At 36.3% G+C, this 15,715-nt stretch overlaps 1 protein-coding gene across 1 annotated transcript in view; it reads left to right on the plus strand.

Moving 5' to 3' along the window:
* Nucleotides 1-15,715, plus strand: part of LOC149782242 (neprilysin-like) — an 89,362-nt gene that overhangs the window by 38,302 nt on the left and 35,345 nt on the right. The window contains exons 9-14 of the mRNA XM_089933628.1: nt 229-312; nt 5,706-5,920; nt 8,233-8,412; nt 9,717-9,803; nt 12,107-12,246; nt 13,456-13,549. Coding sequence (XP_089789754.1) covers nt 229-312; nt 5,706-5,920; nt 8,233-8,412; nt 9,717-9,803; nt 12,107-12,246; nt 13,456-13,549 — 800 coding nt within the window. The remainder of the gene's footprint in view (nt 1-228; nt 313-5,705; nt 5,921-8,232; nt 8,413-9,716; nt 9,804-12,106; nt 12,247-13,455; nt 13,550-15,715) is intronic.

Genomic DNA, 15,715 nt, shown 5'->3' on the forward strand with positions numbered 1-15,715 from the left:
GGGGTACTTCTGTGTGAACGAACAAGATTTCTTATCTACTTTGGACTTTCTTGAGTTAAGCTAAAATGTCGAAGTGTTGTGTGGATGACTGACCAACAGTATACTGTACGAACCTTCTTCTCTTGCAGTTGTCAAATCTAACAATGCCCTTTATCGCTGCAAATATTTTAATTCTGGCTCGCCATCTTGTTCAGAACAAATTTAGGACTGCGACCTTCTTCTTTGCAGATGTTCTCGAGAGGGATTCCAAGCCGGAGGAGCCAGAGGGCGTGAAGAAAGCGCGGGCATTTTACAAAGCATGCGTCAATTCAGGTAGGAAATGCTTTATTTCGTGCCAAGAGTTATGAGGAAATAAGTGCACAAAGAAGCTGATACTGAATGCAGGGGGACAGTTTAACGGGATACAAGCCCTAAGTTGCAATAAAGCCATGTCCATGTGTTAAACCAGTAATTAGTACAAGTTTGAACATGACATAAAAATATGGTTCAAATATTAATGCAATACCCTGAATTATTTAACCTTTTTTGTATTAAAATTCTAACCCACCAAAATCTAAATCTAACTCAGAATTTTATTTGGAATGTATCCAGGTTAAGGGAATATAATAGTGATATACCAAAATTATTATGGTTCTAACTGCATCGTAAAGTTGTCATGTCCATGTTTTTGCTGTTGTTTTAATTTAGTGCTCAAAAGTTTAAAGAATATAAACCCAAATCATGTGTCTGTTTAGATGGTTTCCTTATAATGAGAGATATGGAGTCCCTGGTCGGGGATGGGGGTGTGGTGGGGCGGTGCAGAGCATGGGTTAAACATCAATCCATCATGGCTCATTAGCTCAGCTGCAAGTTAAACGTGTGGCCTTTTGTTATAGATTTAGTTCAGCTGATAAAATGAGACTTTAAAATATTGCCTGACGTTTACGTTCAGCGGGCGAACCACAGCACCTCGTCACTTGTACGATACACCCTATGACCCAGTTTCACGAGGGTTTCTGAAAATCATGCCCTTGATCACTACCAGGATAATTCACAGCATCACGAAATTCTGTAAATTTGCTTAATAGCCTATGGGTACTATAACAATGAAATATCCGGGATATAATATCTGCGCTTACATAAATTGACATAAAATAATAGATGTCATTATGGCTTGTCAATTTCTAGGTCAATACAAATAATTTCAAGTATCAGCAACAAGCTGAAATAAACTAGTTGACACATAATAGAGTTAAAAGGTTGAATTCCTGTAGAAACAGCCATGTAAAGTTTCGCAAAGATAACTGTTTTTTTCTGTTTTATTTGTTTGTCTTGTCTATATTTTGTATTTGCCTTTGAAAAAGACTCATTAAAGAGTCGAAAGCTCTCAGGCTAGCTAGATAATAGTTTCGCACTGTTGGTTGTCAGTTTATTGCATATATGTATGTATGTATGTGTGTGTGTGTGTGTGTGTGCGTGCGCGCGCGCGCGCACAACATCGTTGGGGTTAAAATACATTGGTTTACAAATGTCAGAAGTTAACGTATAAACAAAATAAGGTTCTTTTTAGTCAAAGTGCAAGGTGCGCCAAATCTAAATTTTAAAAATTATCCATATTCTGCCATTCCTGTTCGCACACTTTAACATAAATTATAGTTCGTGCAAAACGGTATATAAAACACAATATTCCCTAAATACTGTACGTAGCATCTACATTTAGCGACAAGTCCTAAATGTGTGTGTGTGTGTGTGTGTGTGTACCTTTTCGGTGGCCTAAGTGGTTAGAGCGTCCACCTCAGTATCGGAAAATTACGAGTTCGAACCCCGTCAGAGTCATACCAGAGACTTATAAAGATGTTACTTGCAGCTGCCTGTCATGGCGTTCAGCACTAAAAGGTTACATTTAGGTCTGGTCGGCCTAGTTTCAGGTGGTTCATTATGCTACCTACATGTCTGCGGTATGATGTCCCAGTGCTGGACATCAGTATGAACTGCCACAATGCAGACATCGTGGCGATATGAGTGAACAATTGTTAAAGCTACGTTACAAAGCTAAGTCACAAACAGACACACACACGCACACATTGTTACTTGATAGCTACATGTCTGCATTTTAAAATGATTTTCTTGTTAAAAATCCTATGACGGGGTCGCTGAAGCTCAGTTGGAAGAGTTTCGGATTTGAAGTCAAAGGTTCGATACCTGCCTGAAACTGTCACATCATCTGCCTCCGTGTGTCCTTGAGATAGGTACTCGGCTCTTCTTTTCCACGGATGGGTTTAAATGCCATTAAATCCAACAGCAACATATCCTAATATCTTTGTTCTAAAATGCACAATGGATAAAACGCGCGCGAACAGAAATAAAATAAACGAAAAAAAAAAAAAAAAAAAAAAGAACCACTGGACAGGTTTTGGGGCATTTGTTCAATGATACAATTTCAGTCAGGATAGAAGACCATAGCAATGGGATGAATGACGAATGACAGCAATATCGCAGCAAAAATGTATATGCCGACATGAGAAGTCGCAACATGTAGGATTTAAGACATTACTGCAGATGAAAATATAGCTAATAAGATTTCGTTGGATTATATACGTAACTAGCATATGCACATGAATCCTACTGCTGACAAGGAAAGATTAAAATAAATTAAGAGAAGGAAACATATAGAGGAGAAAGTGTACGTGTACTACTTTATTTTATGATAATGATATAATTCGAATAAGTTAATGGTGATGGCATTTTCATTGGAACATATGTTACGTAAGCACACAAGAGCCGGAAATACATGGTCGTGGTATTATTTTAATCCTCCGCACCCGTGATGGTGGATGGTGAGGGAAATAAATTGATATTTGTATGTACATGGGAAAGGATATCAGCTTGTGTCAGGATAACGCGACTAGGTGGGACATGAAGCTATGTATGAGGCATGATTTCCCAGTGTTAGACATCACTATAAACTGCCACACTGCAGACATCGTAGCAATATAACTGAAATGTTGTTAAAGCTACATTAAAAATTCAAATCACACACACAAACACACACACGCGATTGAACGATTTCTTTCTTACGCTTATGTAAAACTGGTTATAATTTCATGCTATCAAAAAGGAATTGTGACCCTTGTCCAGGCAGTGGCGTTTAAACTGGACAAGATGTTTTGATACCCAAATATGTATTAGGACTAGATGGCGTGTTGCATAGCCATCATACCTCAAGGTAACATCAACATTACAATCGGGACACGATTATATCCTTCAATGAAGATCTTTAATATTGATCCTGTTTGGCCAGAAGATCCAAATAATCTTCCTCAGGCACTTGTTTTGGAAGATTTCAAGCATCTGTACTATTGGTGATGTTACCTTCTAGCATTTAGGGCCACAGAGCAGTATTCCAATAACATATTTTTGGTAAAACTCAGGTAGATCTCGAGTCCGAGTTGTTTGGATGTCCGTGTGTGATCTATTCTGAGAATCTTTGGGTTTTTTGTGACGTTTAAGTTCAGCATTTCTAGGCAGATACTACCCTTCCCAGGAGCTTTTCCAGTTTTGATGGCTTTGATGGCTTCTCTGACTTCATCATCAGTTTTGTCCTCCAGATTGATGTCGAGGTCCTCTTTTGGGTTCTGGGATCAAGACTGTAACAGATGGTGCTGGCGTTTTAATAACTTTAAAAGGTGTTCCTCCTATCTTGTTGTTTTCTCTCTTTCATCGGAGAGGATGCCTCTAACTGTGCCCTTCAGATGCAAGTTCTGACATGTCTCAGAATCGTCTTTAAGCTTCTTTGTTATCTCACATAGTCCTCATGCTCTGCCCATCTGCTGCTTTGTTATCTCAGTCCTCATACTCTGCACATCTGCTGCTTTGTTATCTCACATAGTCCTCATGCTCTGCCCATCTGCTCTGTTGTTATCTCACATAATCCTCATGCTCTACCCATCTGCTGCTTATTCAGCTTCTGTAGCTAACTGTTCAGTATATGCCTCTTGTCACTTCCTTTCCTGTTTTACACTTCTTTGCCCTTGCCAAAGTACTCTTGGGAAATCCCATCTTTCAGCGTGGGTGATTTTGACTCTAGGTGACGTTTCTTAATCCATTTTATTTCACAAAAATAATTCCAGGTTAGCTGGGAGATTTATTCCTCTTGTGTCTGAGAACCCTCTCTGTTTTTTTATATGACTGCTTTGAAAGAGCGGATAGTTATTTCCATCTCATTGCGGAGGATGCTGAACTTGTTCTTGAGGGTAAGATTCAACTCTTGCCAGACCTTGAGATATTTTAGCTTGGGAACGTTGGTACATTGTTTTTTGCTTCTACCCCATTTTGGCCTTTCTCAGTTTCAGGGCAAGCTTGACCACCAGTTAGCTGATCACTGTCTACACATCATGTCTTTAGGCTCATAGATCTTGCAAGGAGTGTCTCCACTTACTGAAGATTGTCAATCCGGCTTCTGGAGACATCTGTCCTGTTGTGGATTACTTGTACTGGAGAAGAGTGCATACTATAACGAGTAACTGTCTTCACAGAGGTCTCTCATTGTTGTCATTTATTAGTTCTATCCTGCGCCGTCCTATGGACGTGCATGAAGTCTCCAACATGACATGCCTTAGTGTTGCTTAAACATCTGAGTACAGACTGTTGTAGAAAAGGCCTTTCTTCTCATCGTCAGCATCTTCTGTTAAAGTATGGCAGGTGATGTTTGACATCTTGGCAAAAATTTTAGTTGAATCTGCCATATATCAGTCTTTCGTTGACGGATTTCCATTGTAGAAGCGTGTTGTTCAGTTATTTCTTAATGGCTATATCATTGCCTTCTTGATTTTGGTCGTCTTCCCCACTAGACCAACAAGTGGTTCTCTCCTTTTCTTCTGACATTACTGGTGGTGGAGATCAACTGTACGAGACACGATTTGTGCAGTAACATCAGAAATTGGAAGGCAACATCACCCGAAGGAAAGGGTAACACGTGGACAGCAGTGACTATACCAATAGGAACTGATTAATGCTTGGGGTGGAGCTGCCTTGGGATGATGCCGCCTTCGACACATGTGTCTGCAATATAAATTTTATGTCAGTGTCTGCAATATAAATTTTATGTCAGTAACCAATGGATGATCTATTATGACGGGATTAATTTAAAAAAGTTTGTTCTGACGGATTTAATAACAGGGATGAAAAGAATAGAGATTTTACTTACTATCTGCATACATAGGTCAGTAGAAATAAATGTATTAATTACCAGCAAGCGGCCAGACAGTCTGTAACAAAATGTTAAAAATTTCGCCACAAATGGTGCCAGGCAGTGTTGGTCTCCGCCACCAGTAATGATGGGAAAAAAGGTGTAAAACTACTTGTTGGTCTGGGTCTCTCTATACCTCTGATTACTGGCTCCCCAATTCGTAATTTGAAAGCAATTCAAAATACCACCCAATCACTACATGTACACCAACATGGCATGTCAAGGAAATTACTTTTGATGCAAACATTTTTTATTGTGACTCTCCTTAAACCCCTGTGGCCCAGCTTTTGCCATTAAATATTCATCACCCTCAAATTCATTGGACTGGAAGAAAGATCTTTTATGTCATTAAATATTTAAAGCATTCAACTTGAAGTTAATATGTACCTTTATAGAATAAGAAACATTGTATTTTATGATGATTAAAATGGTATTTATCGGTCAGTTCAATCGTAAACATTTTATTTTTATATGATAGAAAAACTAGACGAACTTGGTACGAGCACCATAATGCCGTTCATCGAAAATCTTGGTGGTTGGCCAGTACTCGGTTCCTCTAAAGGAGGTTGGATTGAGAAAAACTTCAATTTTGAGGACTTAATGGTAAAGGTTCGCCACTATACAAACTCTGGGCCTTTGATAGACATGTCGGTCGGGCAGGATGATAAAAATCCTGACAAACATGCTTTGTTCGTAAGTATAAACAATACAAAATTGACACATGATACATATGTAGTCTTTTTTGGAGTGTCTTCATGCAACGGGTTTTCTTTATTAAATAGAAAAGCGGTTACCTTAAAAATAACCAAGTATGATTGAATAAATTAAATAAAGTCATTTTGTGTAATTAGTAAATTCATGTTTAAGTTGTGGAAGATTGTGTATTTCTACTGCAATGAGGAAACAATTGTGATATTATTCACACTCCAAATCATGTTCTTAAAAAAGCTTCTTGGTTGTTCCAAGAATTGAGCTTGTACCTTTGGTAAAATGGAAGATAGCCTAAAAATACCCATTGTAAGAAACTTTCATCTGGTTAGTTGGGCTACCATATAAGGTAAACCAAATATAACTATGCATTTTTCTTATAGACTTTTATCCAGTTCAGTCTTGCATACCGTCTCTACCAAGATTTTTAGATAGTTGTCATTTTCCAACTTTTATTTTATTTTTTATCAACATTGTGTAATCTTTGACTTATGGTTCATACCATATTCTACAAAACCACGTTAAACGTTTCACATGGATCATTAGGTAATAAATTATGGGCTCATTTGAAAACAGGATTTTTGGCAAGTAAAAATGTATAAGAAATGTTTTACAAAGTATCTTGTCCTGAGAGAGCAGACTGACCACATACGTTATCTTGTCCTGAGAGAGCAGACTGACTACACACGTTATCTTGTCCTGAGAGAGCAGACTGACTACACACGTTATCTTGTCCTGAGAGAGCAGACTGACCACACACGTTATCTTGTCCTGAGAGAGCAGACTGACCACATACGTTATCTTGTCCTGAGAGAGCAGACTGACTACACACGTTATCTTGTCCTGAGAGAGCAGACTGACCACACACGTTATCTTGTCCTGAGAGAGCAGACTGACCACACACGTTATCTTGTCCTGAGAGAGCAGACTGACTACACACGTAATCTTGTCCTGAGAGAGCAGACTGACTGACTACACACGTTATCTTGTCCTGAGAGAGCAGACTGACCACCCAAGTTATCTTGTCCTGAGAGAGCAGACTGACCACACACGTTATCTTGTCCTGAGAGAGCAGACTGACCACACATTATGTTTCTTCACCAGCCAGTTTCAGTGTTCTTTTATTGTTTGACTTGAGTACATCATGTACAAGTTTTTCTGACTTTGTAAGAAATGACGGTCATATAATTTGTTATTAGACTATCAGTTGTCATACTGTGCTTGCAGATTTTTCATACATATTTTGATGGATTGTAAATTATATTTAATAATTTTTATAAGGAAAGAAAAATCTGAAAGTTAATTGAAAAAAAATCAAATGAAAATGTCTCAAAAGCTCACCCAGCCCCTTGCATTATCTCATTGCCTCTTACATTTTTGATCAATATGTTTTAGTTTTACTGATCATTAATCCAAAAAGCTTGTCTGTTGTCCGTCCATCTGTTAGAGAAAGTTTGTTATTGCTACTCCAAAACTACTTCAAGAATTTCCATGAAACTTTGCACACATTCATCCATGGTCCAGTTGGTGATAATGAAAATGGTGCTGCTCTGAAGTCCAGTATGGCCACTACATTGGCCATCTTAAAACTCTTTATATCACTACTATTCCTGAATGGAAAATCATACTGACATAGTGTTTTTGTTGCAAGACATATTATCATATTTAATTGGTCGTAAATGAAAATAATGCCCCTTGGACATCCATTAGGGTTGCCAGAGTGACCATCTTGACAATCTTGTTATTTTTCATTCTCCCGAGTGAATGTTGATATCAACATGGGGATTTAACTAAAATATTTAAGTTGGTCATAAATCAATATGGTACCAATCTGACATAAAATACCATGACATCCATTAATTAAAATCTTGTATTCACTACTACTCTGGAATACAAAGTTATATCAGCATATAGTTTTCACCAGAAGACTGATTTCTAGGCAATGAAATTCTTGCCAATTTATAACCAATATGGCAACTATGGCAGCCATATATATATATATATATATATATATATATATATATATATATATATATATATATATATATATATATATATATAAGATTGCATACAAGACATCTGGGGGCAATAGAATGTCGGTCTATTCCAGGTACTTTTGTCATTTTTCTGATATTTTTAATACATATTTTTTGTTCTGAAACTTGTTTAGTTAATCTAATTAAGTTTTGCTTTTGCATTCATCTTTACCTTTGCTCTAACATAGATTTGTTTTGTCCCGTTATCATCGGTTAAGATTTACGTATCATCCGTGCTACAGATACGTTGTTTTTCAACAGGTGGATCAGTCGGAATTAGGCATGCCAGCCCGTGATTACTTTCTGAAAGGAAGAAATGATTCTGTTTTGATGGCATATGAAAACTATGCCAAGTCCATTGCAATTGCCTTTGGGGCAAACAAGTCGACAGCTGAGACTGATATGAAACTTATGGTCGACTTTGAGATAAAAGTCGCAAATGTGAGTTTCTTTTAAACTTGTTTTCTGACCCACAAATCTTATAATTTTAAAAAATTATATATTAAGTTCTTACTACTTATCAGGTCAGCTTGTACCGTTTTGTAGTTGCCATGGGAAAAGAAAGCCAATAACATAGAGAATGACACACAATTAGGATAGGCTATCACTTAACAAAAATATTGAAACCTCAAATACTTTTACCGCTACACTATACAGGCTCCAACATGAGTCTCAGAATGCCAAAACTCAGAATCAAACTTGGGACTGCAGAAGTACAAAGCAAACACTTTAATTCTGTCCTTCTCATGACAGATATAGATAGGAATTACCAAAGTGGATTTATAAAAAAAAAATAATTTAAATTTGAAAGTAGTATTGAAAACCCTTATGAAGAAAGCTGTGTTTGCTTTTTTTTTTATTGAAACGTACCTTTTGAAATAAAGCTTTCTCATTGCATGTCATTTCTGAAGATCGTAAAGGTCAGTTTTCTAGAATATTAGAATAGTATGTCTTATCACTAATGGCTGTGCAGTAACGTCCAAAACTGAGTTCCATCATCTAAACATTACGCATAGTCAATGCCAGTTTTTGGAAATTTCCATTATTTGACATATTGAGGTTATTGGTGTATGTTTCAACATAGAATCAATACCTGGTTTGGTGGCAGATCCCGCTATAAGGTATTTTGCCTTACAGGTTTATTGTTGGTCAGGAAGCCTTCCATAAAGTGGACAGCTTCCTGACATATTTAGGTGAAATTTGGATGGATGCATTTGTACTTATTAAGCCCATAAATTATAACATTTAAAATATGTGATTTTTTAATTCAGTTATTGTACCATTTAAGGGAGGTTTGGAAAATATCGACTCCATAAATTTAATTTTTCAAATTGCCATATTCATTGTTTGTCAAAAGTTACACACGTTATTTTTAAGTATCTTTTCAAATTTATTGGCTGTGTTTTCAAGTATAAATTAAAAAAAACTGTTGAACATTCCATTATATGAGTAAATTCAAATACACGGGTCTTCTAAAAAAAGTTACAGCACACATCAATGGGATTTGTTTAAATAAATGCAACTCATTTTGAAAGTGACATGGTGTGCATTTATTATTTCTTTTCAAATGCACTATTTTCTTGTTAAATTTGTGAAAAGCTTTGTTTTCTTAAGGAACATGGCATTTACACCCCACCCACAAAGAAAAACAATAGGACATATACTTTACCTAGGAATCTACACTGACTGTAGACAAGTTAAATTACTTGTCTGATTTTGGCTGACAAGTTCCTTTCATGTTTTAGATAAAAGTCCCAAAAGAAGATAGAAGAGATGCTGAAAAACTGTACAACTTGATAAAAATCCAGGATCTGGCTAAAAATTTCACTGGGGTGAGTAATTTTCATTTGAAACTTTTGATAAAGGAAGAGATCTTTTGTAGAAATTGCAAAGTTTGCTACTATATGTGTCATGGTATGGTACATCTAATACATTATGTAGAATTTACTACATCAGCGATGAATCAGAGTTACATGGAGATGGATCAGTGCTACATGGAACTAGATCAGTGTTACATGGAAGTGGATCAGTGTTACATGGAAATGGATCAGTGTTACAGGGAACAGGATCAGTGTTACATGGAAGTGGATCATGTTATGTGGAAATCAAAATTTTATCTTGCGATACATACAACTGGAGGTCAACACATAGACACATGAAAGACATGGGTTCAGCAGAACACGTATTCACACTGGGTATTTTTCAGTTTGTATACTTTTGTATTTATTTAAAAGTAAAAAAGAAAGAAAGAAAGGAAATAACTAAGGCATACAAGAATAATGTATTTTACTTATTTGTTGACAGGATTCAATGTTGACTTGATTCAGTATTGACGGGATCCAGTGTTGACAGGATCTTGTGATGACAGGATTCAGCATTGACAGGATCTTGTGATGACATGATTCAGTATTGACAGGATTTTGTGCTGACATGATCCAGTGTTGACAGGATCTTGTGATGACAGGATTCAGTATCAACAGCTCTAAGGACATTTGTAGCCATAAAAGCATGCATAATGTTGTTGTGTGTATAATAAAACAGCAGATCACATTTTATACATAATTCATCTAACCACTTTGGATTGTGGTTTTAAAAAATATTAATTTTGTAAAGTCATTTTTAAGTAGACTTCCAAGGCCCAGGGTGATCGAGTGGTCTAAGGCACATATCTCTATTCTTCGCATGCTCTTCCACCCCCAAATATACTGGCTGCCATGTATGGCTTGTCACAAGATTAAAAAAATGGTGTTAAACTCCCCAAATAATGAATCAAATTATTAGAAAAAACAGGTAATATTCTTTTTTTTTCTTCATACAACTCTAGCAAATATTATTAGATTAATAAATAAGTAACCTAACTGGAGCTACTAACAATGATAGGACCGGATCAGGAAGTAGGGTTCCTGGGGTTTCTGGCCCCTGATGAGGCATAAAAATAGAAAAAGACACACACACACACACACATACACACACACACAGATGTTGTCACTTGTAACTTGACATGTTACCATTATTTTTTTCTTGTGCACATTTATTGCGTATTATACACTTATACACATTTTGACTAAGTAGGCACACAGACTTTTGCTTTGGTGCCCTTTCAAGGAAAGTTGGGGCCCTTTTGAAATTTTAGACCCCATTCCAACACTTGACCTGATCCGAATCTGTGATCAATACATTGCAAGGGCCTTGCTCACCACAGTTTGCTTGGTAGGGCTTGAAACAGAGGAATGAGCAATTAGGAGTCATAACTGATACAAATTGATAATGTGGAATGTTGGAAATTAACCTCAAAGGTTTCCTTAATATTAAGATACCAGACAAATTTGGTTCAAATCCAAGAATCCTTGGTAAAGTGATGCCACAGAAACCAAGTCAGGAGGATGGGCAATCAGGGGGCATAACTCTGGTAAATGTTGTAAGAATGCTGGAAATCAAATGCATTAAAAGTCATAAATATGAAGTTACATACCACATTTGGTTGAATTCCAATGAACCTTGTTAAAATTATGCTGCAGAAACCTTGTCTGGAGGACAGGTCAAGTTCATGGAGTATAACTCCTGTAAATGATGATGGAATGATGGTAAATAAAAATTTATTCAAGGTCTTATAAATCTAAACCTGTATATCAAACTTAACTGAAATCCAACAAACGTTGGTAAAATTATGCTGGAAAAATGAAGATAGTGAGGACTGGCATCAAGACGAGACAACTCCTGTAAAATAAAGCTGTGGATCGCTGGAAATGCACAGTACACATGATCTGATCAGTATGGCTGCATGACAGATTTGTTCATCTAACATTTTTTGGAAAAGTTGAACTGTTGCAGCTCAAGTTAGTGGGTAGGCATTTATTGGATACAACTCCCCCCAAACAATAACAAAAGCCAAGGCTGGAAATCAAAACTCCTTAGAGGTCTCATCAACAAAAATCTGAATGCCAAATTCTGGTGAAAAATCCAACAGTTTCCAGCAGTTTATTGGGAAAAAAAAGTTATTAATGCCTGGATAGAAGAACAGACATGCCGGCATAGACAAACAAATAAATAAAGACTCAAATGTTTTAAAAAATCATATGAATACAAATATTTTGTTTAGCACAGATAGTCAATCAATGCTGTTTTTTTCTTCCAGTTTGATTGGTCTCGTTATATTCAAGGAATATTCTCCATTGAGGGAGTAAACATAACCATGGGGAATGAGGAGCATGTCATTGTCGTGGTTCCTGCTTACTTTGAGAAGCTTTTCAAGTTGATTGCAGTTACACCACCACGGTATAATTTTGATAAGGATGGCACTCTTACAAAATGCTGATTTAAATCTACATTCTATATCTGATGAAAAAGTGCATCATTGTATTGCGAAGGCTGGTCATAAAATTTGACAAAGAAGGATGTTTTGAAAAAAGAAAACTGAAATATTAATTTTGTTTTACAATAAATGGTGCAGAAGTCTGCCATTCTGGGACATATTCATCTATGAAACTACATAATTTTGGGCAGTTTATAATTGTTATTTTCCCTCCAGATTTTTAGTGCCTGGTCAAGTGAAATTAAACAGGCAACTTTTTGTGGGTTGGGGTGGACTTTAGAACTAACAGATCTCCCTTATTGTAGTGTATTTTGTGACTTTATTATACGATGGTTCCAGTCATAAGGCAAGCATCATCATAGAGTTGTGTGTGTGTGTTTATGTGAATATATATGTGTGTGTGTGTTAATATATATGCATGTGTGTGTGTGGATGGAGGATGGGCATTCAGGGGACATAACTCTGGTAAAATGTTGTGGGAATGCTGGAAATCAAATTCATTAAAAGTCTCCCAAAAAAGTTTCTGAAACTAAATATGGATTAAAACAAAATTGAAAAAAAGTGTCAACATTCCTGATCTTTTGATGCAAGTTTTGCAACATGACTTGTCCCATTTATATTTCACATAATGACCTGTCCCATTTATGTTTCACATAATGACCTGTCCCATTTATATTTCACATAATGACCTGTCCCATTTATATTTCACATAATGACCTGTCCCATTTATGTTTCACATAATTATTTGTCCCATTTATAATTCACATAATGACTTGGCCCAATTATGTTTCATTTCTTTTACTTGCTCATGTTCAAGTTCTTAATTTTTCTGTAAATCTTCATTCAGATAGAATAAAATGCCAAAAGATGGTGCTGTATATGTTTGCAAGTCAAGTCCAACTGCAAATTGCACAGACCGAGATGTCGTTGCATAATGCACTGACAGATTTGGGTCTTGTCAGTTTATTGGGAGTAATCAGTAGAAGAGAAACAGCATAGACCATGATCTGCCAGCATATTATGCAATGACAGATCAGGACATAAGTTGTTTGCAGTTAGACTTGTACAGGTGTGTATGGTATATACCAAAAGTGATGAGACAGCTAAATGACAAGTTTGTGTTATACGGACACTACTTAATACAATAAATTGTAGTTTTTTCCTTTCTGCAGAGTCATTGTGAATTATGTCATGTGGATGGAAATCAAAGGGAAGATATTTTTCCTGCCAGAATCAATCAGACAACTTGGCAAAGGTTATCAGAAGGTAAAAGACATATCTATACACTTAAATTGGTCTGTAAAAGATGCTAAAAGTTAGCAGAATGGGTCAAATTGTCCACTTGGATAGCTTATATCGTATAGCACTCAGCTAGTGTCTGAAAAGTCCCAGGTGCGAGTCCCAGTCTGGGTACATTTTTTCTCACTGCTATATTTGACATAGAAAATGGGGCCCCAGAAACACAAATACACCTAGATGGATAGGTTTGACAGGTGATGTGAGAAACCAGGAAGATTTAAGAAACATAATGGGATGTAAATCTGAAAAAGAAATATAAATGTTTTATTCCATTTATATTACAAATATAAGTCTGCTATCAAGCTAAAAACTGAGTTTAACTAACACAACAGACTGAAAATATTCCATGGCTGAAATTATTGGTGTACAGAATTTTATTTCCATTGATTGTAATATATACATGTTATGATCCTGGAACAACCTTTAAAGAGATTTTCTTCATTTCAAGGATATTCATAATGCATGTATATAATTCATGTATATACCATTCATACAAGAATTGGTAATTAGCTTTATGCAGATTTACAGGAGTTCTGATCAAAATAAAATCTCTTTGATGATCAAAGGTACTAACACTATTTTAAAATCAAACAACCCAATGATCTGTTTTGGGGCAGGAATAATTGACAATTCTGCTATGTGCTTAATGCCTTGGCCACGCTCATTTGCACAGGAAACTCTTTCCTATATACACAAAAATTGCAAATTTTACAGAATATTTGAAAATGAGCTACCTTCATAACATTATGATCATAATCCACTCAGACTCAGTACTATCTGGAATTATCAAAGTTCACTGCTACATGCTATGTGACAGCTACAAGCTATAGTATCCCAACTACAAGCAATATCACAGACACAAGCTACAAAATCACAGCTAAAAGCCGCAATATTCCAGCCACAATCTACACTATCACAGCCACGAGCTACAGCATCACAGCCACAAACTGCAATATTCCAGCCACAATCTACACTATCACAGCCACGAGCTACAGCATCACAGCCACAAACTGCAGTATTACAGCCACAAACTACAATATCACAGCCACGATCTACAGTATCACAGCCACAAGCTACATTATCACAGACACAAGCTACATTATCACAGCCACAATCACAATCTACAGTATCACAGCCATGAGCTACAGCATCACAGCCACAAACTGTAGTATTACAGCCACAAACAACAATATCACAGCCACAGTCTACAATATCTCAGCCACAAGCTACAGTATCACAGCCACAAACAATATTCCAGCCACAATATGCTACAATATGCAGTATTACAGGCACAAGCTACAAGCTGTAGTGTTGCTGCCACAAGCTACAATATCACACTGCTAGCTACAATATCACAGCCACAAACAATATCAAAGTCACAAGATATAATATCACAATCACAAGCTACAATATGTCACAAACTACAATATCACATCCACAATATCATGACTACAAGCTACAATATCAGTCACAAACAACAATATCACATCCACAAGCTACAATAGCACAATCACATGCTACAATATCACAATCACAAATCTATAATATTACATCCATAAACAATCACAAACTACAACATCACCTTTACAACTACAATATCACATCCACAAGCTACAATATTACATCTGTAAGTTACAATACCACAGCTGGAAGCTATATAATTACATGCCTATTCAATCACTGATGCTTGATCTGGAATTTTATAACTGTTAGTCCTTTGTTCCTATCACACACCAAGATTAGGATTACTTAGGTGTCTTCTTTGATGTCTGTGCATAACTATTTTTAGATATACTGAATCAAATTTTTATAAATCCCAATTAGTTTTATATTTCATTGAAGCCAACAACATTTTAAAAACAGATAAGTGGAGGTATATAATGAATACAAAACTGCATTAATATTTGTTCCTGGTCAGGGAAAAGAACTACTTTGATATGGCTTAAGAATGCATCTTATCCCTTATAGCCTTAATGTATCTGTGTCATTTACAACTAGTTTTTTCTGTGAACTCAGAACAAAATACGTATTTAGTTTTGTGTATATATCATAGACACAAACTACAATATCACAGCTACAGGCTACAATATCACAGCTACTAAATTACAGTATGACAGCTACAGGTTACAATAT

This window comes from Sinohyriopsis cumingii, chromosome 15 (assembly GCF_028554795.1).
Source record: "Sinohyriopsis cumingii isolate HCF-2022 chromosome 15, ASM2855479v2, whole genome shotgun sequence".
Classification (NCBI taxonomy): Eukaryota; Metazoa; Mollusca; class Bivalvia; order Unionida; family Unionidae; genus Sinohyriopsis; species Sinohyriopsis cumingii.